Below are 24,750 nucleotides of genomic sequence, written 5' to 3'. Positions count from 1 at the left end.
AAGAGAGACGGAAGGAAGAGGGAGGGAAGGAGAGGAAGGGGGAAGGGATAGAAAGAAAAGGAGAGAGGGCAGGAAGAGAGGAGGGGAGAGAAGAGAGGAAAAGAGAGGGAAGGAAGAGGGAGGAAAGGAGAGGAAGGAATAGAAAGAGAAGGAGAGAGGGCAGGAAGGGGAAGAGGAAGAGAGGAGGAGAGGGAAGAGAGACGGAAGGAAGAGGGAGGGAAGGAGAGGAAGGGGGAAGGGATAGAAAGAAAAGGAGAGAGGGCAGGAAGAGAGGAGGGGAGAGAAGAGAGGAAAAGAGAGGGAAGGAAGAGGGAGGAAAGGAGAGGAAGAAGGGAAGGGATAGAAAGAAAAGGAGAGAGGGCAGGAGGGGGAAGAGAGGAGGAAAGAGAAGAGAGGAAAAAAGAGGGAAGGAAGAAAGAGGAAAGGAGAGGAAGGAGGGAAGGAATAGAAAGAAAAGGAGAGAGGGCAGGAAGAGGAAGAGAGGAGGAAGATAAGAGAGGAAAAGAGAGGGAAGGAAAAAAGAGGAAAGGAGAGGAAGGAAGGAAGGCATAGAAAGAGAAGGAGAGGGGGCAGGAGGGGGAAGAGGAAGAGAGGAGTAGGGGAGAGGAAGAGAGGAAGAAGTAAAGGGAATGGAGAGGAGGAAGGAAGAAACTAGAGAAGGGAGGGAGGGAGAAAAGAAAGGGAAAATAAGGCAGAAGGGATGATAAATAAAACAACCCAAACTATATATTATAATCTATTAAATGGAATAACAAATGTATAAGAACGACAAATGTAAACAACAACAAGAAGAATTATGTGAATGTGTCCTTAAAACGGAAGAAGGAAAGGGAAAAGGGGAAGGAAGGAAGTAGAGAAGGGAGGGAAGGTGAAAAGAAAAGAAAACAAGGTGGTGATAATACAAAATAGGCATAAGGGACGATAAGAAAAACAACATTTTAACTTTGCGTAGGGAAAAACCGAGCCTGTCAAAGGGATAAAAGTTAAATAGAACCAAAAACTTCGTCAATGTATACCTGTAACTACAGATACGAGAATAAAAACAAATTAAAAACTTGGAAGCAAAATATCAACATTTACTCCAATTGTTTCGGGGTGCCTTACCCACGAGGCCTCCTGCCACTCGACCGGCCGAGCGGCCTGCACGATTCTTGGGGTCACCATCCACCAACAACGGGGACCCTCGTTCCCGGGCTGAGGGCCGGAAGCATCTGCAAAAGGGGGAAATGTTGGTTTTAATTGGGGGGGGGTATGTGTGTGTCTTCTTTTAAGGGGAGGGGGCTTTCTCCTAGGCCCCAGAAGTTGGGTTTCCACATGGGGAAGGGGGGAATCTCTCAATGTGGGGGGGGGCAGGTACAAATCTGTGCCCCGTCCCCTCAAAAGAAGTAAATCCCTGCAATAATTTTGATTTTCAGGAGATTTTTTTTTCCCCTCAGGCTGAACGATTTTAAGAGGAGTGGACTTCAACTCCCAGAATTCCCCAGCCAACCTGCTTTAAGACGGGTGGACTTCAACTCCCAGAATCCCCCAGCCAACCTGCTTTAAGACGGGTGGACTTCAACTCCCAGAATCCCCCAGCCAACCTGCTTTAAGAGGGGTGGACTTCAACTCCCAGAATTCCCCAGGCAGCAGGCTTTAAGAGGGGTGGACTTCAACTCCCAGAATCCCCCAGCCAGCCTGCTTTAAGAGGGATGGGCTTCAACTCCCAGAATTCCCCAGCCAGCCTGCTTTAAGAGGGGTGGACTTCAACTCCCAGAATTCCACAGCCAACCTGCTTTAAGAGGGATGGGCTTCAACTCCCAGAATTCCCCAGCCAGCCTGCTTTAAGAGGGGTGGACTTCAACTCCCAGAATTCCCCAGCCAGCATGCTTTAAGATGGGTGGACTTCAACTCCCAGAATTCCCCAGTCAGCATGCTTTAAGAGGGGTGGACTTCAACTCCCAGAATTCCCCAGCCAACCTGCTTTAAGAGGGGTGGACTTCAACTCCCAGAATCCCCCAGCCAGCCTGCTTTAAGAAGGGTGGACTTCAACTCCCAGAATCCCCCAGCCAGCCTGCTTTAAGAGGGGTGGACTTCAACTCCCAGAATTCCCCAGCCAACCTGCTTTAAGACGGGCGGACTTCAACTCCCAGAATTCCCCAAACCGCATGTTTTTCATCAAATGCCACTGATGTAGGTGCTAGGATTCAACCCCTGAGATTTTCGCCAAATCTTGAGGACTAGAAACACAAGAAGGCCCTTTGGCACAGAGCAAATTCTTTTAAATCCGCAAAGGAGCCATTTCTTTTGACGGAGGGAGTTGTAGTCCGACCCGCTTGGACGGCATCGGAATTTGGCTTGGAATATTTCTATTATCCACCCCAGTGCTCTCTACACATGTTCAGAGGCATGGAACCACCGTCCTTCGGCGTTGCCCACAGCCTAGACTTGGGGGGGGGGGGAAGGCTCTGCCCAGGACCCCGATGCCCCCCAGACCCTATGCGCTTCCAAGTGAGCTGTATAGTGGGGGCAACCTTGCCCCAGATGCCCCCCCCCCAAGACCCTATTCCCTGCCTCCAAGCAAGTTGCATGGGGCGGGAAACTTTGCCCCCCCATCCCCCCCAGACCCTATTCTGTGTCTCCAAGCAAGCTGTCACTGGGGAGGGATTCTTTGCCCCAGCGAGCCCCCCCCCGCCCCTATTCCTGCCTCCCAGCAAATCTCAGGGGGGGGGGGAGAGGCTTTGCCCACGACCCCAGACCCTATTCCGTGCCTCCAATGGCCCTTAGTCCCTTCCAGCCCCCATCCACAGCATCCCACCCGGGGGGGGGCTGTTTGCGCAGGCTGCTCCTTTCCTCTCCTGCGCAGTCGGGGGCGCACCTATCCCCCCCCTCCTCCCACCCCCTCGGGAAGGGGGTCTCCCGTCTCACCTGCCCCCAGGCATCCCCAGGACGCGCAGAGCAGCATCAGCATGAGCGCCCCTTCTCTCCTGCGAAGCCTCATCAGCATCAGCGCCCCCCGGGGGTCTTTCTCTCCGTCTGAGCTGGAAAGATGCGCTCCGGATCAGTTTTGCGGCTCATTCGGTGTGCGGAGCCGCAGCAACAGCAGCGTGCGGCTCTTGAGCCTTTGCAACCCGCCGCCTCTTCCTCCTCCGCCTCCTCTTCCTCCTGCTGCTGCTGCCGCCGCCTCCGCCTCGCATTGCAACGGCGCTGCAGCTGCAGGGCCCGCCCGAGAAGGGGAACTTCCTGCCGGCCGCCCTTCCCCGGTCTCCGCCCGGCGTTGGCTCGGCTCCCTGCGCGGCGCCCTTCCCTCCCGAGGAGCCGAAGTCCGCGGGCGCTGGCAGCAGCTGGAAGCGCTGTCTCTCTGTGTGTGTTGTGTGTGTGTGTGTGTGTGTGTGTGTGTGTGTGTGTGTGTGTGTGCCCGCGAGTGGGAGGGGTCGACCTTGGGGAGGGGGCTCCGGGACGAGAAGAGGGGAAGGGGAGGGGAAGGTTGACGCTGCGTCCTTGGCTGGTTGGGAAGGCTGGATTTGGGGGTGAGGGGGTGAGGGGAGATTGGGGAGGGGTCCTGGCGCAAGTCAGAGGGTTTGTGGAGGGTCGGGGGTCTCGGTGGATGTGTGAAAAGCAGAGTCTCTTTTTTTCCTTCCTTCCTTTTTCCCCCTCCCTCCCTTCTCTGTTTTCGCTCTCTCTTCTCTATTCCTTCCCTTCCCTCTCTTTTTCTTTCTTTCCTTCTTTCCCTTCTCTGTCCCCTCTCTATTGCTTTCTTCTTTCTTTCTTTCCCTCCCTCCCTTCTCCATTCCTTCCCTCCCTCCCGTCTCTGTTCTTCCTTCCTTTCTCTTCCCTCTTTTTCCTCCTTTCCCTTCTTTATTACCTCCGTCCCTCTCTTTTCTATTCCTTTCTTCTTTTTCTCCCTCCCTCCCTTCTCTATTACTTCCCTCCCCCTCTTCTCTATTCTTCCTTCCTTTCCTTCCCCCCTTTTCCTCCTTTTCCTTCTCTGTTCCCTCCATCCCTCTCTTTTCTATTCCTTTTTTCTTTCCCTCCCTCCCTCCCTCCCTTCTCTATACCTCCCCTCCCTCCCATCTCTGTTTTTCTCTATTCTTCCTTCCCTCTTTTTCCTCCTTCCCCTTCTCTGTTCCCTTCGTCCCTCTCTTCTCTATTTCTTTCTTCTTTTCCTCCCTCCCCACCTCCATTCTCTATTACTTCCCTCCCCCTCTTCTCTATTCTTCCTTCCTTTCCTTCCCCCCTTTTCCTCCTTTTCCTTCTCTGTTCCCTCCATCCCTCTCTTTTCTATTCCTTTTTTCTTTCCCTCCCTCCCTCCTCTTCTTCCCTCCCCCTCTTCTCCATTCCTTCCTTCCTCTCTCCCCTTCCACTCTATTCCTTTCTCCTCCCTCTCCTCCCCTTCTTCCTGTCTTCCTCCCTTCCTTCCTTGGAATTTAATTTTAATTTTATTGTGGCTGTTTGAGACCTTAACAGCATAACAGAGATGGAAGGGACCTTGGAGGTCCTCTAGTCCAACCCCCTGCTCAGGCAGAATAATAACAGAATAATAACAGAGATGGAAGGGACCTTGGAGGTCCTCTAGTCCAACCCCCTGCTCAGGCAGAATAATAACAGAATAATAACAGAGATGGAAGGGACCTTGGAGATCATCTAGTCCAACCCCCTGCTCAGGCAGAATAATAACAGAGTAATAACAGAGATGGAAGGGACCTTGGAGATCATCTAGTCCAGCCCCCTGCTCAGGCAGAATAATAACAGAATAATAACAGAGATGGAAGGGACCTTGGAGGTCATCTAGTCCAGCCCCCTGGAGGGCTCCTCATTATCCGGGGAGGTCTTATTTTGGGGGGAAACAGGGTAAAAGCAGTCGCTATCCGATGCAGACCCTAAACGGGGACCCAAAACCTTTTAAAAAGAAAAACCATTTAACACCCAAAGGCAGGGAAAATGCCCCCAATTTAATCGGCGTAGCCCATTTCCCCGTCGCTGCTCTCGTCGTCCGAAACCAGGTCGTCCGGATTGCAGGCGAAACAAGTTTGCCCGAGGTCCTTCCAGCAAATGCGGCAGTAAACGGTCTCGCAGTCGGGGTTCGAACACGTCAACGAACGGCGGGATTCGGGCCGGTTGCAAAGAATGCAGCGGCGAATCAGGAAGCGTTTCAGGAACGGACACCAGCGTCCGATCTGGTTCAGCAGCGGCTTTCTCTGAAAAGGAGGCAAATGGGGGTGGGGGGGTGTTGACATTCCCCCCATAATTTTTCCGCCAAAAACATAAATAAATATTTGATATCGTAGGCCTCCGGGAAGCAAATCGGCCCTTCTTTGCAAAATAAAATAGCTGTGATTTGTTTAAGACAGAGGTTGGCAACCTGCAGCTCTGGAGCCGCATGTGGCTCTCTCATCCCTCTGCTGCGGCTCCCTGTTGCCGATCGGTTCCACAATTGATAGGGCTTTTGGGTAGGACAGGTAGAGGAAAAAAGGACGCCGTGCTAGGAGGAGACTCTATGGTGGGGGAACCGGACTTCTGGTCAGCAGTGGAAAAAGGACGCCGTGCTAGGACGAGACTCTATGGTGGGGGAACGGTGTGGGTGTGTATTCCGGTTTGCGGCTTAAGGTTGCCGACTCCTGGTTTAAGCCGCAAAACTCCAATTTCAGGATTTTCGTTTTGTAAAAACGGGTTTGCTCGACTTTATGACCGCAATGGCACCTGTTGTTAAGCGAGACGGGTCTCAAGGGAGTTTGGGCACATTTTCACCGCCTGCCTTGCGGCGGTTGTTAAGTGAATCATGGCAGTTCAGGGAATCCAGCTTCCCCATTGCGTTCGCTTGTCAGACGGTCGCAAAAGGGGAATCACGTGACACCCCCACCCCCAGGACACTGCCACCGTCGTAAATATGAGTCAGGTTGCCCGGAAAGTATCCCAAGGACTGGGCTGGCTGGGAGAATCAGTAACGGGGGATGCCGAGTAGGTAGTCCTCAAACTTACGACAATTCATTTAGTGACTGTTCGAAATCACAACCGCATGATTTGGGCATAGATGCGAAACGGCTTGGGTGGGCACGAAAACCAACCCTGCGGGGACTGAAGCAGGGAGACACCCATCCGTCCTGGGGCTGGGGCTACCTCGAGGGTGGAGGGCCCCCGAAGGAGAAAGGAAGGGGGAACACCCCCACCGGCCTGCCAGCGAATAGGGCGGGGCGGGGGTTCGAATGCCGCTCCTTGCTGGAAGCCGAGTTCCACGTGCCAAAAATATTTCCAGAAGCAAAAATTCATCCGGAAATAGCTGGGCGGAAGGTCAACAGGTCTGGCTCAGCGCCCATCGGGGCTGTTAAGCCAGAGGACAGGAAGTCCTCGACTTACGACCACAAGGGATTTCCCTCCCCCCCCCCAATTTCCTTCGTCAAGTTTCGTTCCGTTTTCTTGTCCCCCGCCGTTGAAGTGAATCACGGCAGTGGTTAAAAAGTCAAGTCCCGTGGTTGTTAAGTGACTCCAGGCGTCCCTCGTCAGGGCGCTGCGACCGTCATAAATACGAGTCAGGGGCCAAGGGTCTGAATTTGGGCTATGTGAGCGCGGGGATGGTCGTTAAGTGTGGAGGACGGCCGTAACTCACTTTTTTCACTCTGGTTGTGACTTCGAACGGTCGCGAAATGAATTGTCGTAAGTGTGAGGACCACCTACTCGGTAGTCCTCGACTTACAACCACAGTTGAGCTCAAACTTTCTGTGGGCTAAGGGAGATCGTTGTTAAGTGAATCCTGCCCCATTTTACGACCTTCTTTGCCGGAACTGTGGAGCGAACCACTTTTTTTAAAAAAAATGGATATTTTTTTTCTCGTGTGAGTTTCCTCAACCTGGCCTACCTTGCAGGGTTTACTCACCACTCTCTTGCCCCTACGAGCTCGCAAAATGATGCGTTTGCGTTGGACGATCACGAAAGCCAGGCGCTGACGCAACATTTCGTTGTAGAGGTAGATAATTCGCTTCTTCTCGCGCTGTCAGAAAAGAGAGAAATACACTGGGAGTTCTAGTCCACCCCTGCGGACTGGGGGATTCTGGGAGTTCTAGTCCACCTGTTTTGGCTGGGGGCTTCTGGGAATTGAAATCTCTAGTACCAATGTTGGCTGGGGGATTCTGGGGAGTTCTAGTTCATCCATGAGAGCTGGGGGATTTCGGGAATTGTAGTTCACCCTTGCTGACTGGGGGATTCTGGGAGTTCTAGTCCACCTGTTTTGGCTGGGGGCTTCTGGGAATTGAAATCTCTAGTACCAATGTTGGCTGGGGGATTCTGGGAGTTCTAGTTCATCCATGAGAGCTGGGGGATTTCGGGAATTGTAGTTCACCCTTGCTGACTGGGGGATTCTGGAGTTCTAGTCCACCTGTGCCGGCTGGGGGATTTGGGGAATTGTATTCCACCCTTGCTGACTGGGGGATTCTGGGAGTTCTAGTCCACCTGTGCCGGCTGGGAGATTCTGGGAATTGAAATCTCTAGTACCAATGTTGGCTGGGAGATTCTGGGAGTTCTAGTTCATCCATGAGAGCTGGGGGATTTGGGGAATTATAGTCCACCCTTGCTGACTGGGGGATTCTGGGAGTTCTAGTCCACCTGTTTTGGCTGGGGGATTCTGGGAATTGAAATCTCTAGTACCAATGTTGGCTGGGAGATTCTGGGAATTCTAGTTCATCCATGCTGGGTGGGGGGATTTGGGGAGTTCTAGTCCACCCGTGCTGGCTGGGGAATTCTGGAGTTGTAATCCATCCATGGTACCCTGAGGGAATTCTGGGACTTCCAGGCTGACTGGGTGTTTTGGGAGCTGCAGTTCCACCAAGCGAGCTGGGCGATTCTGAACTTGTCGTTCAATCCTGCTTGGATGGAGATTTTGGGAGTTGTAGTCCACTCACGCTGGGTGGGGGAAATCTGGGAGTTGAAATCCACCCACGTTGGCATGGGGATTCCGGGAATTGTAGTCCACCCATGGTGAATGGGGGATTATGGGAGTTGAACTCCGCCCCTCTTAAAACTTAAGACTCAAAATGGATGCAATTTTGCAAGCCTCAATTCTCGCCACCAATTTTTTGCACCCAGCGCCCCATAATTTCGGCCTGTCTGCTCCAGGCGCCCCCTTCCCCTTTTGTGAGGTGGGTGGGGGGCTTTGCACTGATCAAGGGGCAAACATGGGGGGGGGGAATGAAGGGCGACACAAATCAATTCACCACCCACCCACCTTGGGGAAGTAGAAGGCGGCGATGACTCTCCGGAGGCGGAAAACGTAGACTTGCAGGAAACATAGCATCACCAGGGCGCCTAGCGGGATGGCGGTCTTCACATACTCTTCCCGGCTCATCCCTCGCGGGTCTGGCAAACATTCTGGAGGGGGGGGCATGACAAAGCACAAAGGGGGGGGGTGTTTGGGATCCTGGCTTCCCACTTCTGGAAAAAGGAAATGGGAAGCTGGTTTCCTTTTTTCGGAGGGAGGGGTGCTGTGGCACCTGGATCCGGTCAATCGTGGTCACCCAACATGGTTTGTTTCTCAATCTTGGCCATTCGAAGAGGGCTGGACTTCAATTCCCAGAATCCCCCAGCTAACATAGTTGGAGTCTACCGGGCTGGCTGGGGGGATTCTGGGAGTTGTAGTTTACCCTACTGGCTGGGTGATTGTGGGAGTTGTAGTTTACCTTACTGGCTGGGTGATTCTGGAGTTGTGGTTTACCATACTGGCTGGGTGATTGTGGGAGTTGTGGTTTACCTTACTGGCTGGGGGATTCTGGGAGTTGTAGTTTACCTCACTGGCTGGGTGATTCTGGGAGTTGTAGTTTACTTACTGGCTGGGAGATTCTGGGAGTTGTAGTTTACCTCACTGGCTGGGTGATTCTGGGAGTTGTAGTTTATCTTACTGGTTAGGTGATTATGGAAGTTGCAGTTTACCATACTGGCTGGGTGATTCTGGGAGTTGTAGTTTAGTTTACTGGCTGGGAGATTCTGGGAGTTGTAGTTTACCTCACTGGCTGGGTGATTCTGGGAGTTGTAGTTTATCTTACTGGCTAGTGATTATGGGAGTTGCAGTTTACCATACTGGCTGGGTGATTCTGGGAGTTGTAGTTTACTTACTGGCTGGGTGATTCTGGGAGTTGTAGTTTACCTCACTGGCTGGGTGATTCTAGGAATTGTAGTTTATCTTACTGGCTAGGTGATTGTGGGAGTTGCAGTTTACCATACTGGCTGGGTGATTCTGGGAGTTGTAGTTTACCTCACTGGCTGGGTGATTGTGGGAGTTGTAGTTTATCTTACTGGCTGGGTGATTGTGGGAGTTGCAGTTTACCATACTGGCTGGGTGATTCTGGGAGTTGTAGTTTAGTTTACTGGCTGGATGATTCTGGGAGTTGTAGTTTACCTCACTGGCTGGGTGATCCTGGGAGTTGTAGTTTATCTTACTGGCTAGGTGATTGTGGGAGTTGCAGTTTACCATACTGGCTGAGTGATTCTGGGAGTTGTAGTTTAGTTTACTGGCTGGGGGATTCTGGGAGTTGTAGTTTACCTCACTGGCTGGGTGATTCTAGGAATTGTAGTTTATCTTACTGGCTAGGTGATTGTGGGAGTTGCAGTTTGCCATACTGGCTGGATGATTGTGGGAGTTGAGTTGGAAGTTCACCCATGCTGGCTGGGTGATTCTGGGAGTTGTAGTTTCCCACACCGGCTGGGGAATTTGGGGAATTGAAACTACCCACGTTGGTGGGGAATTCTGGGAGTTGGAGTCCTCCCTTGCGGGCCGGGGAATTCTGGCAATTGAAGTCCATCCATCCTGTCTCAAAACTGCCCAGGTTGAGAACCATCGTTGTAGAGCCTCCAGCCGCCGAGGAAGTCTAGCAGCAAAACGCAGGCGTCCAACAGCGCTTTATAAGCCCGCCCTCGAAACATCTGATTGGCCGAGCAGAAGCCATGCCCCTCCCACCCGCCTGGGGCCAAGTGACGCCCCCCCCCCAATGCTCGCCTCCCCCTGCTCCCCCCTTACGCAGGTTGTTGGTCTCCATCTCCATTTCCGAGGACGTGTTCAGGGCTCCGATGGTGCTCCGGAGAAGCCGGGCCATCATGGTTTCCCCTCCAACCTTGACTTCCAAGTGGTGGCTACCTGTGGGGGAAGCCAGGGGAAGGTTGCTTAAGCCAGCTTTGGTTAAACCAGGGTTTCTCGAACCTGGCTCATCCCGAGAGTTGGCTCTAGGCTAGGGGAGGGGGTGGGATTTGAACTCAGGCCTCCCAGGGCCTAGCCTGGAACTTCCCAACACTGGAGGTTTTCAAGAAGAGACTCGACAGCCCCGTGTCTGGAATGGGCTAGTAGGGGGTTGGACTAGAAGACCTCTAAGGTGCCTCCCAGCTCTGTTATTCTGTCTTTCTTTCTGTCTTTCTTTCCTTCTCTTTCCTTCCTTCCTTCTTCTTTCTTTCCTTCCTCTTTCTTTCTTTCTTTCTTTCTTTCTCTTTCCTTCCTTCCTTCTTTCTTTCCTCTTTCTTTCTTTCTTTCTTTCTTTCTTTCTTGATCCTTCCTTCCCTCCCTTCCCCTAGGCCTAGGGGGTTGGACTAGAAGGCCTCTAAGGTCCCTTCCAAGTTCATCTGCTGTCCTTCCTTCCTTCCTTCCTTCCTTCCTTCCTTCCTTCCTTCCTTCTTTCCTTCCTTCCTTCCTTCCTGAGCAGGGGGTTGGACTAGAAGGCCTCCAGGCCCCTCCCTGTTATTCTGCCTTTCTTTCTTGCTTGCTTGCTTGCTTGCTTTTTCCTTCCTTCCCTCCCTTCCCCTAGGCTTAAGGGGTTGGACTAGAAGGCCTCCAAGGTCCCTTCCAACTATGTTCATCTGCTATTCCTTCTTTCCTTCCTTCTTTCCTTCTTTCCTTCTTTCCTTCCTTCCTTCCTTCCTTCCTTCCTGAGCAGGGGGTTGGACTAGAAGGCCTCCAAGGTCCCTCCCTGTTATTCTGCTTTTCTTTCTTTCTTTCTTTCTTTCTTTCTTTCTTTCTTTCTTTCTTTCTTTCTTTCTCTCCTTCTTTCTCTCTTTCTCTCTTTCTTTCTTTCTCCTCCCTCCCTCCCCTTCTCCTCCCTCCATCTCTGGGAGCTTTCAACCAGAAACTGGACAACCCTTTGTCTGAAATGGCCTAGGGTTTCTCTGCCTGGGCATGGGGTTGGACTAAATGACCTCCCAGGTCCCCTCCCAACTGTTCTCTCCCTTCCCCACTGATCTCCATGAATTCCCTTCCAGGAACCGTCCTACAGCGTCCTTTCCTTGGGTGTGGATTCAATTTCCCTTCTGCCCAAGGATTGGGCCATTGGAGGGGATGGGGGGCGAGGGGAACCGGCTGCCCTTCCGGACCAGGGTGCGGATTCAACCAAGGAGGGGGGGGGGAAGGCACTCACTGCGGAAGGAATACTGGATGAAGGAGTGGCTCCGGATGGTGCTGAATATGGTGTAGAGGAGGGAGTCCAGGGCACAGGCCGTCAGCAGGAAAACCAGGGGGGCAAGGCAGCCCATCAGCTCCAGCAACTGGGGAGGGGGCCGCGTGGGTAGGTAGGTAGGAAAGGGCAGTCGTGGCAGAGAGAAAGGGAAGAGAGAGAAAGGAGGAAGGAATGAGGGGGAAATAGGAGGGGCGAGTGAAAAGAAGGAGGAAAGAAACGGAAAAGTAAAGGGAGGGAGGAGGGAAGGAAGGAAGGAAAAGACAAAGAGAGAAGGAAGGAAGGAAAAGAAAAAGAGAAAAGGATGGAAGGAAGGGAGGAAAAATGATGGGAGGGATAGAGGGAGGAAGAGAAGCAAGGAAGGAAGGAATAGAGGAAAAATAGGAGGAGCAAGTGAAAAGAAGGAGAAAGAAAGGAAAAAGTAAAGAGGGAGGGAGGAGGGAAGGAAGGAAGGAAAAGACAAAGAGAGAAGGATGGAAGGAAGGAAGGAAAAATGATGGGAGGGATAGAGGGGAAAAGAAGCAATGAAGGAAGAAATAGAGGAAAAATAGGAGGAGCAAGTGAAAAGGAGGAAAGAAAGGAAAAAGTAAAGGGAGGGAGGAGGGAAGGAAGGAAGGAAGGAAAAGACAAAGAGGGAAGGATGGAAGGAAGGAAGGAAAAATGATGGGTGGGATAGAGGGGGAAAAGAAGCAAGGAAGGAAGAAATAGAGGAAAAATAGGAGGAGCAAGTGAAAAGGAGGAAAGAAAGGAAAAAGGGAGGGAGAAAGGGAAAGTCAGAGAAAATGATGGAAAGAAGGAAGGATGGAAGGAAGGAAAAATGATGCGGGGGATAGAGGGAGGAAGAGAAGGAAGCAAGCAAGGAAGGAAGAAATAGAGGAAAAATAGGAGCAAGTGAAAAGAAGGAGGAAAGAAAGGAAAAAGTAAAGGGAGGGAGGAAGGAAAAGTCAGAGAAAATAATGGAAAGAAGGAAGGATGGAAGGAAGGAAGGAAAAATGCGGGGGGATAGAGGGAGGAAGAGAAGGAAGCAAGCAAGGAAGGAAGAAATAGAGGAAAAATAGGAGGAGCAAGTGAAAAGAAGGAGGAAAGAAAGGAAAAAGTAAAAGGAGGGAGGAAGGACAAAGAGAAAAGGAGGGAAATAAGGAACGAAGGATTAAAGAATAGAAGGAACAAGTGAAAAGAAGGAAAGAAAGGAAAAAGTAAAGGGAGGGAGAGATTGAGGAAGGAAGGAAGGAAAAGACAGAAAAGGACAGAAAGAAGGAAGGAAAGGAAAAGGAAAGGATGAAAAGTAAAAGGAAGCAGGAAAAAATAGAGTGAGTGAGTGAGTAAGGAATGAGAGGGAAGAAGAAAAAGAGGGAAAGATAAAAGAGGGAAAGAAAACGTAAAGGGAAGGGGGAGGAACGAAAGAAGGAAAAGGGAAGGATGGAAGGAAGAAGGGAAGGAAGGAAGGGAGGGAGAGAGCGACCAGGGGGGGGGGGGGAAGAATAGTCAGCTGAGATCTGAAATTCGGAACCACCCAGAATGAATGCAGGGAGGGGGGATTTGACTTTCGGTGGCTATTGGTGGCCTTTGCCCTCCCCATCGGGTCCCCTGGAGACCCCCACCCACTTCCCCTCTCCCCAGTTCCCCCCAGCTGCCTTGTGCCCCCCCTCCCTGCCCTGTGCCCGCTGGCACTAACCACGCTCTTAGTCTCGGCTGGCTGGAAGGCCAGGCGCAGCGGGTCGATGAACCGGCTCTCCTCCGCACGGCGCAGGGGCAGCAGGCTTCGTTTCTTCTGCATTTGGGGGGGGGGGAGGAAGAGGTAAAGAACTACAAAGCCCAGCAGCCTCAGCCGGCTGGAAGCAATCGAACAGCACTCGGCAAGAACCCAGCCTCCCCCTCCTTGGCACCCAGGTAGACTGCCAGGAAGAGGGAAGCTCATCGGCATGCGTTCCTTACTCTCCGTCCCCTTGCTCAGCTTATCGTTCTATCTTACTTTTCGCTTCGTTCCTTTCTTCTTTTTCTTTCAGGATTTTAAAGGTTGCGAAATAAAGCGGCAAATAAATGTTGTGGTTGTTGTTATTCCATCTGTAATTCAATATCTTTCTGCTGCCGGGTTTTTTTTGCATCGGAGACTTCAAGGTAGACTGCTGGTGGTGCTGGAGGTTCCACTTGCAAGGGTGCATCCCTCCCAACGCACGGATACTGGTTCTTGGGACTCTTGGCCCACCTCTCTAATGTCTCCCCCACCCCCCACCACCCCATCCCACCCCCCCAGCCTCGTTCCTGGTAGCTCACCTGTTTACGGCGCCTGGCGTCGATCTGCCGGAAGTAACGGGAGACGTAGAGGTTATCGAAACGGATGTCTTCGTTGTACTTGTTGGTGTAGGAATAAGCCCTGGGGAAGGGAAGGAGGGAGGGAGGTGCGGAAATGTTTTCTCAGCAAGAAAAAAAGAAAGAAGGAAAGAAAGAAAGAAAGAAAGAAAGAAAGAAAGAAAGAAAGAAAAAAGGAAGGGAAGGAAGGAAGGAAGGAAGGAAAGGAGAAGTGAGGGACGGAAGGAAAGATGGAAGAAGGAAGGAAGGAAAGACAGAGGGAAGGAAGGAAGAAGAAAAGAAAGAAGAAAGGAAGGAAGGAAAAAGAAAGAAGAAAGGAAAGAAAAAGAAAGGAAAGAAGGAGGGGAAAAAAGAAAGAAGGGAAGGAAGAAAAGGAGGGAAGGAAGGAAAAACAGGGAAGGAGGGAAGAAAGAAAGAAAAGGAATGAAGGAAGAAAAAAGAAAGAAAATGGGAAGGAAGGAAGGAAAGACGGAGGGAGGGAAGGAGGGAAGAAAGAAAAAAGAAAAAAAAGGAAGGAAGGGAAGAAAGGAAGGAAGAAAAGGAGGGAATAAAGGGAAGGAAGGAAGGCTGGAGGAAGGAAGGAGGAAGGAAAGACAGGGAAGGAGGGAGAGATGGAGGAAGAAGGGAAGAAAAGAAAAAGAGTGGAAGAAAAAAGAAAGAAAATAAGGGAAGGAAGGAAAGACGGAGAGAGGGAAGGAGGGAAGAAAGAAAAAGAAAAGAAAGAAAAAAGGAAGGAAGGGAAGAAAGGAAGGAATAAAAGGCGGGAATAAAGGGAGGGAAGGAAGGATGGAGGAAGGAAGGAAAGACAAGGAAGGAGGGAGGGATGGAGGAAGAAGAAAAGAAAAAAAGAATGAAGGAAGAAAAAAGAAAGAAAATAAGGGAAGGAAGGAAAGACAAGGAGGGAAGAAAGAAAGAAGAAAAGGAAGGAAGGAAAAAAAGGGAGGAAAGGAAGTAAGGAACAAAGAGAGAAAGAAAAAGGGAAGGAAGGAAGTAAGGAACAAAGAGAGAAAGAAAAAGGGAAGGAAGAGAAAAGAAAGAAAGAAGAGAGAGAGAGATGCAGCTCACAGCCCCCCTCACCCTCAAACGGACCCCGACTCACGAGGCGAAGACGAGGATGAAGAGGCAGGAGAGCAGAACCCGCAGGAGGGTGACGGCTGGGCCCAGCTGTTTCCCGCTCTCCTGCACCTGCTCACTGACCGCCTCCGCCAGGTGCTTGTGGGAAGACAGGTTCGCCCCCACCAGCATCTCCTGCTGCTCTTCCTGCGGGGGGGGGGGGAGCGGGAGAAGGAAGCGGAGGGAGGCTCGTCCTCGACTTACGACCTCAAGTGAGCCCAGAGCTCCCCCTTGCCAAGCCAGGCGGTTGCTAAGTGAGCTTTGCCCTGCTTTACGCCCTTGCTCGCCCCTGTTGTTAAGGGAAACCGCCGCCTTTGCGAAGCTAGTCACACGGCCCTTAACCGAGCCGTTAAGTGAATCGCTGCACATGCTATGTCAGTCACACCGTCGTTAAGCGAATCCCTCGGCTCGTCGGAAGGTCGCAAAAGGGGACCGCGCGATCCCCGGACACTGCAACCGTCGTAAATACGAGTCAGCGGTCCAGGGTTTGGGTTTTGATCACGGAACCGCAGAGATGCCCCGACGGTCATAAGTGTGAATCACGGGTCCTAAGTCCCTTTCTTCAGTGCCGGGGTAACTTTGAACGGTCACTGAATGGACGGCCGTAAGTCCAGGACTGCCTGTATGTCGTCCCCGTCCCCCCCCAACCATCCCCGGATGAGATGCATCACGAGTCGCTCAGACCAGGTTAAGCAAACCATGATCTCCCCGACAGACCTGGATGACAACGCTGGCGGTGAAATCTTGGTTTAAATGCTCCACCGAGCCGTTGACCCGGTCGTAAGTTTGCCCGAAGTTGCCCTCCACGGGGATCTTGTCTTGACACCACGTGTTCATCACTGCAGCGGAGAGAGAGAGATAGAGGGAGGGAGGGAGAGAGAGATTGAGAGAGAGGGAGAGAGAGAGTGAGAGAGAAAAACAGATTGAGAGAGAAACACACAGAGGGAGAGAGATTGAGAGAAAGAGGGAGAGAGAGATTGAAAGAGAGAGGGAGAGGTGGGGATTGAGAGAGAGGGAGAGAGAGAGTGAGAGAGAGGGAGAGAGAGAGATTGAGAGAGAGAGGGAGAGAGAGATTGAGAGAGAGAGGGAGAGAGAGAGGGAGAGAGAGAGAGAGAGAGGTGGGGATTGAGAGAGAGGGAGAGAGAGATTGAGAGAGAGAGGGAGAGATTGAGAGAGAGAGGGAGAGATTGAGAGAAAGAGGGAGAGAGAGATTGAGAGAGAGAGGGAGAGATTGAGAGAGAGAGGGAGAGAGAGATTGAGAGAGAGAGGGAGAGAGAGATTGAGAGAGAGAGGGAGAGAGAGATTGAGAGAGAGAGGGAGAGAGAGATTGAGAGAGAGAGGGAGAGAGAGATTGAGAGAGAGAGGGAGAGAGAGATTGAGAGAGAGGGAGAGAGAGATTGAGAGAGAGAGGGAGAGAGAGATTGAGAGAGAGAGGGAGAGAGAGATTGAGAGAGAGATTGAGAGAGAGAGGGACAGAGACAGACAGACAGACAGAGAGTGAGAGAGAAAAACAGAGTGAGAGAGAAACACAGAGAGAGAGAGAGAGAGAGAGAGAGAGGAGTGACAAGATCAAGCAAGCGAGCCACGTTCCAAAATCTATACAAAGCCGATTCCTTGTCCCGACAAAATCCCCTTTTATTAATTTTCCCGTGAATTCCACTCCTTCCCATCCAGCAAAGTCTTTCGAGGGAGGATTTACGGTCACAGACCTTATCAGGCTTGGAAAGCTGCCAGGCTGATCTCTGCAGAACTTGGCCAGGAGCCTCGGAGAGTCCCGAACCAATGAAGCGAACTAATGGTCTCCTGCAAACTCCACTCCCCTGTCGCTCCTCTTTTATTCCCTCTGGGAGGGGCCATTCACCGTCCACCTGTGGCCTTAACTCCCAAGTCGACCCCTGTTCTTTAGCCGTTCCCTTCGTCTGGCAGCTCTGTGCATGCGCACACTGGGAACAGGCTCCAGCTGTTCTTCTGCCTCACTGATGTCTGACTCCGAAGGCAGCTGATAACTGTCAGATGGCTCTGTCCCCCTCTCTGCCTCCGACACAGAGCCCTCCTCCGAGCCTTCCCCAGACTCCAGGACTGGCCCAGGTTCCTCCCCAACCCTCCTCACTCTCTGAATCGGCTGCCACCTCCGCTGGCTGTTTCCAATGTCCTTGCAGGTAGAAAGCTAGGGAGGAATTCCCAGGGAGTCTTTCTCCTTGCAAAGCTAGCTTTCTCCCTGGAGGGAAGTGGCTCACCTTTGGCCAGATGGCAAAGGAAGCTGAATTTCATGGGAAGGCAGAGCAGGTGGTTGACGAGGGGCACGGCGATCGTCTGCATGCAAGACCGGTGTTTGGTCTGGAACCAGGCTTGGCAACGCTTGATGGCCTGCTGGATGATGCCTGCAAGGAAAGAGGAGTTCCCCACGTTTTTTCCCCCCCGAGAATTTGACGGTTCAAATCTCTCCAAGCGCAGGAAGTTTGGAAAACCAATTCTAGTTCCGTCTTAGGCGTGAAAGCCAGCTCGGTGACTTTGGGCCAAATCACTAGGAGACGGTGAGTTCTAGTCCTGCCTTAGGCATGAAAGCCGGGTGGGTGACTTTGGGCCAATCACCAGGAGACTGGGAGTTCTAGTCCTGCCTTAGGCATGACAGACAGCTGGGTGACTTTGGGCCAATCACCAGGAGACTGGGAGTTATAGTCCTGCCTTTGTTTGAAAAGCCAGCTGCATGACTTTGGGCCAATCACCAGGAGACTGGAAGTTCTAGTCCTGCCTTAGGCATGAAAGCCGGGTGGGTAACTTTGGGCCAATCACCAGGAGACTGGGAGTTCTAGTCCCGCCTTAGGCATGAAAGCCAGCTAGGTGACTTTGGGCCAATCACCAGGAGACTGGGAGTTCTAGTCCCGCCTTAGGCATGAAACCCAGCTGGGTGAGTTTGGGCCAATCACCAGGAGACTGGGAGTTCTAGTCCTGCCTTAGGCATGAAACCCAGCTGGGTGAGTTTGGGCCAATTACCAGGTGATGGTGAGTTCTAGTCCCATCTCAGGTATGAAAACTGGTTGGGTGAGTTTGGGCCAATCACCAGGAGACTGGGAGTTCTAGTTCCGCCTTAGGCATAAAAGCCAGCTGGGTGACTTTGGGCCAATCACCAGGAGACTGGGAGTTCTAGTCCCACCTTAGACATGAAAGCCAGCTGGGTGACTTTGGGCCAATCACCAGGAGACTGGGAGTTCTAGTCCCGCCTTAGGCATGAAAGCCGGGTGGGTAACTTTGGGCCAATCACCAGGAGACTGGGAGTTCTAGTCCCGCCTTAGGCATGAAAGCCAGCTAGGTGACTTTGGGCCAATCACCAGGAGACTGGGAGTTCTAGTCCTGCCTTTGTTTGAAAATCCATCTGCATGACTTTGGCCCAATCACCAGGAGACTGGGAGTTCTAGTCCTGCCTTAGACATGAAAGCCAATTGGGAGACTCTGGGCCAATCACCAGGAGATGGGGACTCGGCTAAGGCATTCTGGGAGTTGATGTTTTCACGCGTCTCAAAATGGCTGACGTCTGGAGATGCCAGCTTCAGGGTTTGAAATCTCAGCTGAAACTCACTCTTCAAAGGCAAACTTTCAGCCGCTCGGGGCGCCTTACTTTTGCAACGCATCCGCGTCTTCGCCTCGTAGACTTCCTGCGTCGAGTCGCCCCCTTCGGCTTGGCGCACCAATCGGCTCTCCATGCCAGCCCGGCTCTCCACCTGCTTGTTCAGCTCCGTGAAGGAGCGCGAGATATCCCGGGACTCGCTTCTCAACCTCTTCCCACTTCTCTGCGTCGGAAACAGCCGTGAGGGCCAAGGCAGAAGGGCATGGCCAGCCTAAAAGGACTCGAGGAACTTCATGAGGACTAGAAACCAACACGGGGAAGATCTTCTGTTGCCTATTTTTACACCCAGGGTTGGAGGCAGTAGCAATGGTTTCTGAACCGGGGGCAAAACTTTTTAAGATGGGCGGACTCCGATTCCCAGAATTCCCCTGTCAGCCTGGGGGATTCTGGGAGTTGAAGTCCACTCACCTTAAAGTTGCTAAGGTTGAGCTATAATGTGAAATCCTGCAAATTTAACCCTTCGAGTTGGAAGGGACCTCGGAGGTCTTCTAGTCCAACCCATTTAATACTTGGCCCATCAAGCATGCTGGGCAGATAAGAACCAAAAAAATCAAGATATTAATTCTTTTATATGGGGGAGGGTTGGGCTAGATGACCTCCAAGGCCCCTTCCAACTCGAATAACCTAATCATCTAATCTACTACATCATTTTGTAAAATTTAAAGATGAGAAGCAGGTTACGGCAATGGCATTAAAGCTCTTTTTACTGAATTGTAATTCCCCGGCCTTTTAACAAACAGCCCCTCAAGAGGACTAGCCCCTCGGCAAGCCGCGACGCCGTGTTATTCTCACCACCATGTCTTTGAGGATCTTCCGCATCGGAGCCAAGGAGATTTTCCACGCTTTTTTGGAGTTCTCAATCTGTAATTCCACCGTGCAGCTAATGGATCGTACCACTTCACCGAGATTGTGACGGACATTTGCCACCGGACCTGCCAAGGCGGGGGGGACGGACGGACGGACGGTGAAAAAATAAAGATTTTTAAAGGAGGGGGAACCCTTGGTTCCAAATTTTGCAAGGGAGGGGCAGACAAGGCGCTAGTCCTCATTGGCAATTGGAGTTTAAAGGGAGGGGAAATATGGCAGGTTTTCAAAAGTGAGGAAATGCTGCCCTCTGGTGGCCGAGCAGGGAACTATGTCCTAAAACAGAGATGCCATATTAAACAGGTGGAGTTTTAATGCTGCCCTCTAGTGGTGGAATGCTGCCCTTGCGGCTTGAAGAAGAGGCTCATAAAAATATGGCATGTAATAAAATTCTTTTTTTAGAACGGAGTGTCTTTCTCCGACTGCGTCTCTATTTATAGCTGATGTTTGCATAGAGAGGTATAGTTTCAGAGGGTGGTGCAACGTTGCAGGATAAATGGCCTTTGGTGTTTAATGTGGAAATTTTCCTCCTTGGTTTTATTTTTAAAAATCTCCCCCCCCCTCCCACCCCCCGTTTAGGAAGAGAAGGACAGGAAGAGAAAAAGAAAAATCAATATATATAAGAGGCCTTGCGATTTCGATCAATCTCTGTGCAGCAAATCCATATTAAAACAAGTCTGTTTCCATCGTTTTAGAATCAAGCTGGGGGACTTTGGGACAATCGCTAGGCGACGGTGAGTTCTAGTCCTGCCTTAGGCATGAAAGCCAGCTGGGTGACTTTGGGCCAATCAAGCTGGGTGACTTTGGGCCAATCACTAGAAATCGGGGAGTTCTAGTTTTGCCTTAGCCAGGAAAGCTGGCTGGGTGACTTTGGGCCAATCACCAGGCGCTGGAGAGTACTAGATCTTCCCTTAGGCATGAACACCTGCTGGGTGACTTTGTAGTTCTGCCTTAGGCACGAAAGCCAGTTAGGTGACTTTGGGCCAATCACCAGGAGGCTGGGAGTTCTAGTCCTGCCTTAGGCACGAAAGCCAGTTAGGTGACTTTGGGCCAATCACCAGGAGACTGGGAGTTATAGTCCTGCCTTAGGCACGAAAGCCAGTTAGGTGACTTTGGGCCAATCACCAGGAGACTGGGAGTTATAGTCCTGCCTTAGGCAGGAAAGCCAGCTAGGTGACTTTGGGCCAATCACCAGGAGACTGGGAGTTCTAGTCCTGCCTTAGGTATGAAAGCCAGCTAAGTGACTTTGGCCAAATCACCAGGAGACTGGGAGTTCTAGTCCGGCCTTAGGCATGAAAGCTGGCTGGGTGACTTTGGGCCAATCACCAGGAGACTGGGAGTTCTAGTCCTGCCTTAGGCAGGAAAGCCAGCTAGGTGACTTTAGGCCAATCACCAGGAGACTGGGAGTTCTAGTCCTGCCTTAGGCAGGAAAGCCAGCTAAGTGACTTTGGGCCGACTGGGAGTTCTAGATATTCCCTTAGGCATGAACACCAGCTGGGTGACTTTGGGCCAATCCCCAGGCGACGGGGAGTTCTAGGGTTGTTGGAGGAGAAAACAGGAGGAAGGAAGGAGAATCAGGGATGGTTGAAGCTTCGAGTTATTTAGAAATAATCAACGCTGGATATCAACCCGTAAAATGAATTTAAAAAACTCGGTACCGTCATAGACCGCGGCTAACATGTAGGTGAGAATATAAAGCCGTCCTTCCTTCCCCAAAAATTTGGGAACCACCAAGAGGCTGGCGCAACGGAATTGCGGAGTGGTGCCCCATCCGACGGCAGCCACGCCTGGAGAAAAAAGGGCACAGCATGAAAGACTCTTTGTGGGTTTTCCCGATTGTCGTCTTTTACGGAAATCCCTGCACGACAGAGGAGCTAAAACATGGTTGTTAACTGATGCGCTCGGACGCTAACTCGGGAACAGGGCGAAGAGGGAAGAGGTAAACACACCCCATATTAAGGTCAAGGTTCCCCTTGCACAGAGTCGTTCCCGACTCTAGGGGGCGGTGCTCATCTCCGTTTCAAAGCCGAAGAGCCAGCGCTGTCCGAAGACGTCTCCGGGGTCATGTGGCCGTCATGACTCAACTCCCGAAGCCGCACGGAAGGCTGTTCCCTTCCCACCAAAGGTGGCTCCTATTTTTCTACTCGCATTTTTAACCTGCTTTCGAACGGCTCGGTTGGCAGAAGCTGGGACAAGTCACGGGAGCTCCCTCTGTTACGCGGCGCTGGGGATTCGAACCGCCGAACTGCCGATCTTTTCTGATCGACAAGCTCAGCGTCTTAGCCACTTTTAACACACCCTTTAGTTTCCCACAGGGCTCTACTGGATTCCTCCCCTCCTTTCTTTTCCCTTCCTCCCTTTCTTGTCTCTCGCTCCTGCTTTCTCTTCCAAAGTCAGGTTCTTACCCGCCATGCTGGCCAACAGTTCAATTTTGGTCTGTTCCGTGATGGTCATGGGAAAAATCAGGATTTTGGCAAGACCTGGGGAACAAGAATTCTAGATTTTAAGAAAGATCTTTTTGGGGGGGGGGGGGGAGAGGCAGCAGGTGTCTAATTTTAATTCCCTCCCCCCCCCCCCTAGCAGCCTCAAAATGACTCTTTTCCAAATTCTCGGAGTTTTCTTTAACAAGATTTATTGAGAACTCCAGCAACTGAGCGATAGATGCAACTTCTTTCTATACAGACTGTTTCAACCTGTTGTTTTTTTGTGTGTGTGTGTTTTTCCCCCCGCTTTCCACGATTCCATGACTTACTCAATGCATATAATATCCCGAATCCGGCCCCGAGAAATAACTTGGTAGGCAGAAATTCATGAGGTTCACTCCACAGGAAGGAAACGAAGATTTGGGGCAAGAAAGAACTCAGGAGGTGCTTCAGGGCTGTGCAGAAAGGGGGGGGGGATTACACCATGTGCATGCAGATTTAAAATAGCATTTAAAAATTATCCGGATTCTCTCTACATTGGAGATTTGAAGCATATTTGAGTAGGGTGTGGAATGCATTTAATTCTCTCTCTCTCTCTCTCCCTCCCTCCCTCCCTCCCTCCCTATATATATATATAGTTATCTTATTATATCTATATCTATATCTATATATCTATATATCTATATAGATATCTATATATATCTATATCTATCTATATATCTATCTATATATCTATATCTATCTATATATATATCTATATATCTATATATCATCTATATATCTATATATCTATATATCTATATATCTATATCTATATCTATATCTATCTATCTATCTATCTATCATATATATCTATATCTATATCTATATCTATATCTATATCTATATCTATATCTATCTATCTATCTATCTATCTATCTATCTATCTATCTATCTATCTATCTATATATATATATCTGTCACATCTCTCTCTATTATCCATCTAATCTATTTTATCCATCCGTCTGTCTGTCTATCTATCTATTATCCATCTAATCAATCAATCTATCTATCATCTATCTATCTATCTATCTATCTATCTATCTATCTATCTATCTCTTTCTATCGATCTATCTATCTCTATTATCCATCTAATCTATTTTATCCATCCGTCTGTCTGTCTGTCTATCTATTATCCATCTAATCAATCTATCTATCATCTATCTATCTATCTATCTATCTATCTATCTATCTATCTATCTATCTATCTATCTATCTCTATCTTTCTATCGATCTATCTATAATCCATCTAATCTATTTTATCTATCTGTCTCTGTCTGTCTATGTATTATTCATCTAATCTATCTATCTATCTATCTATCTATCTATCTATCTATCTATCTATCTATCTATCTATCTATCATCTATCTCTTTCTGTCTGTCGGTCTCTCTCTCTGTCTGTCTGTCTGTCTGTCTATTATCCATCTTATCCATCCATATCTATCTATCTATCTATCTATCTATCTATCTATCTATCTATCTATCTATCTATCTATCTATCTATCTATTATCCATCTAATCTATCTAACTATCTATCCATCATCATGGATCTGCTACTCAACCTTCTCTTGAGGACTAGAGCCTTGGAGTCTCGCTTTCCAACCGATCTTCCCTCCTAAATCAGATCTGTGAAATACGTTGTTCTCTCTCTAAGCTCACTCGTGTTGGGAGACTTAACGCGCTTCCTTTTCTGTCCTTTGAGCCTCTGATATTTCCTCCCCATCTCTCGAAAGTTAACCCAAAGGCCAGCTGGACCGATTCAAAGCCACGACGGAGCCAGAAATCCGAATCCACCTTCAAAAGGTTCTAGGAACACGGATAAGTTCCAGCAAAGTCTTCCTTAGAAGACTGATGTCACAGAAGCAATAGATAAGATCGGTCTGACATCCGAAGCCCCCTATCCCCACTCTGTCGAGGACCTTGGAGGCCTCATAAGCCCCAGAACTCACTGTGTAACAGCATTTGCCAAAAAGGCATTAAGAGTTGTTAACCTAATCTTTGGGAAGCTTCTTCTCCGCTAACATTGTCCTGCAAACGAGGCCATTCGAAACCTTTGCTAGACCAATCCTCGAATACAGCTCGTCTGCCTGGAATCCACACTGCATATCGGATAGGAATACGATCGAGCAAAGTCCAGAGGTATTTCACGAGAAGAGTCCTCCGCTCCTCCTCTGCTCACCCTTACGCCACCAGGCTCCAAATTTGGACAACCTGGAACTACGCCGCGTACCCTTTGATCTAAACAAAATTGTCCGCTACAACGTCCTACCTATCAATGACTACTTCGGCTTCAACCGCAATAAGACGCGGGCGAACACTTGATGCAAACTCAAGGCAAAATTGCTCCAAACTCGGTTGCGGAAAATACGACTTCGGCAACGGAGTGGTCAAACGCCTGGAATGCTCCACCCGACTCCGTTGTTACATCCTCACAACGGCCAAAACTTCAACCTTAAACTGTCTAGCGTGGACCTCGCCCCATTCCTAAGAGGTCCGTAAAGGGGGTGTGCATATAAGCGCACCAGCGTTACCTACCATCCCTGTCCTACTGTCCCCATTTATGGCTTTCGTTTATATCCATGTTTAGATTTATGCCTGCTATCTTCTTGTACATGTTTGACGCACTAATAAATGCAAATATAGGAGGGTGTTCTATATTACTGCGAGGTGGCTCAGTGGTTAGAGTGCAGCCCTGCAGGCTACTTCAGCTGACTGCAGTTCTGCAGTTCGGCTGTTCAAATCTCACCGGCTCAGGGTTGACTCAGCCTTCCGTCCTTCCGAGGTGGGTGAAATGAGGACCCGGATGGTTGTTGGGGGCAATATGCTGACTCTGTAAACCGCTTAGAGAGGGCTGAGAGCCCTATGAAGCGGTATATAAGTCTAACTGCTATTGCTATTGCTATTACTTACAGCTACATATCGTGCCAGGGGCTGCTTTATCGAAATAGGCCCCATTCCCTGCAGCGAGAAAGCTAGCAAG

The 24,750-nt window shown here is 50.3% G+C and overlaps 2 protein-coding genes across 2 annotated transcripts in view; both read right to left on the bottom strand.

Annotated features, from left to right (window-relative positions):
- Positions 1-1,209, bottom strand: part of ADAM15 (ADAM metallopeptidase domain 15) — a gene marked incomplete in the record, with an annotated part of 36,943 nt that extends 35,734 nt beyond the window's left edge. Inside the window, 1 exon segment of the mRNA XM_087705117.1 lies at positions 1,105-1,209. Within this exon segment, the coding sequence (XP_087561243.1) occupies positions 1,105-1,164 (60 nt within the window).
- A 3,722-nt stretch (positions 1,210-4,931) lies between these two features.
- Positions 4,932-23,493, bottom strand: DCST1 (DC-STAMP domain containing 1). The gene is made up of 16 exons (XM_087703697.1): positions 23,430-23,493; positions 22,061-22,186; positions 21,714-21,788; positions 20,967-21,095; positions 19,237-19,376; positions 18,436-18,607; positions 17,057-17,200; positions 15,537-15,658; positions 14,806-14,966; positions 13,671-13,770; positions 13,072-13,167; positions 11,361-11,487; positions 9,980-10,096; positions 8,195-8,337; positions 6,851-6,964; positions 4,932-5,177 (listed from the first exon to the last, which is right to left on the bottom strand). Exons 1-16 carry the CDS (start codon positions 23,491-23,493, stop codon positions 4,932-4,934), a joined length of 2,076 nt encoding a protein of 691 aa, XP_087559823.1.
- Between the last annotated feature and the right edge of the window lie 1,257 nt (positions 23,494-24,750).

The sequence above is a fragment of the Thamnophis sirtalis genome, unplaced genomic scaffold, assembly GCF_051295495.1.
Source record: "Thamnophis sirtalis isolate CommonGarterSnake01/CBP01778 unplaced genomic scaffold, rThaSir2_p1.2 scaffold_2, whole genome shotgun sequence".
Classification (NCBI taxonomy): Eukaryota; Metazoa; Chordata; class Lepidosauria; order Squamata; family Natricidae; genus Thamnophis; species Thamnophis sirtalis.
The sequence above is the reverse complement of the archived record's forward strand: the minus strand, read 5'-3'. Positions and strand labels throughout refer to the sequence as shown.

Excerpts from the sequence above, each read along its gene's own strand:
- DCST1 (XM_087703697.1), bottom strand. The coding sequence starts at position 23,493 with ATGGGGAGGAAATATCAGAGGCTCAAAGGACAGAAAAGGAAGCGCGTT. Across the intron at positions 21,096-21,713 it reads ACTGTTGGCCAGCATGGCGG|GCGTGGCTGCCGTCGGATGG; the intron begins GTAAGAACCTGA and ends TTTTTTCTCCAG. Across the intron at positions 15,659-17,056 it reads CCTTTGCCATCTGGCCAAAG|TGATGAACACGTGGTGTCAA; the intron begins GTGAGCCACTTC and ends TCTCCGCTGCAG.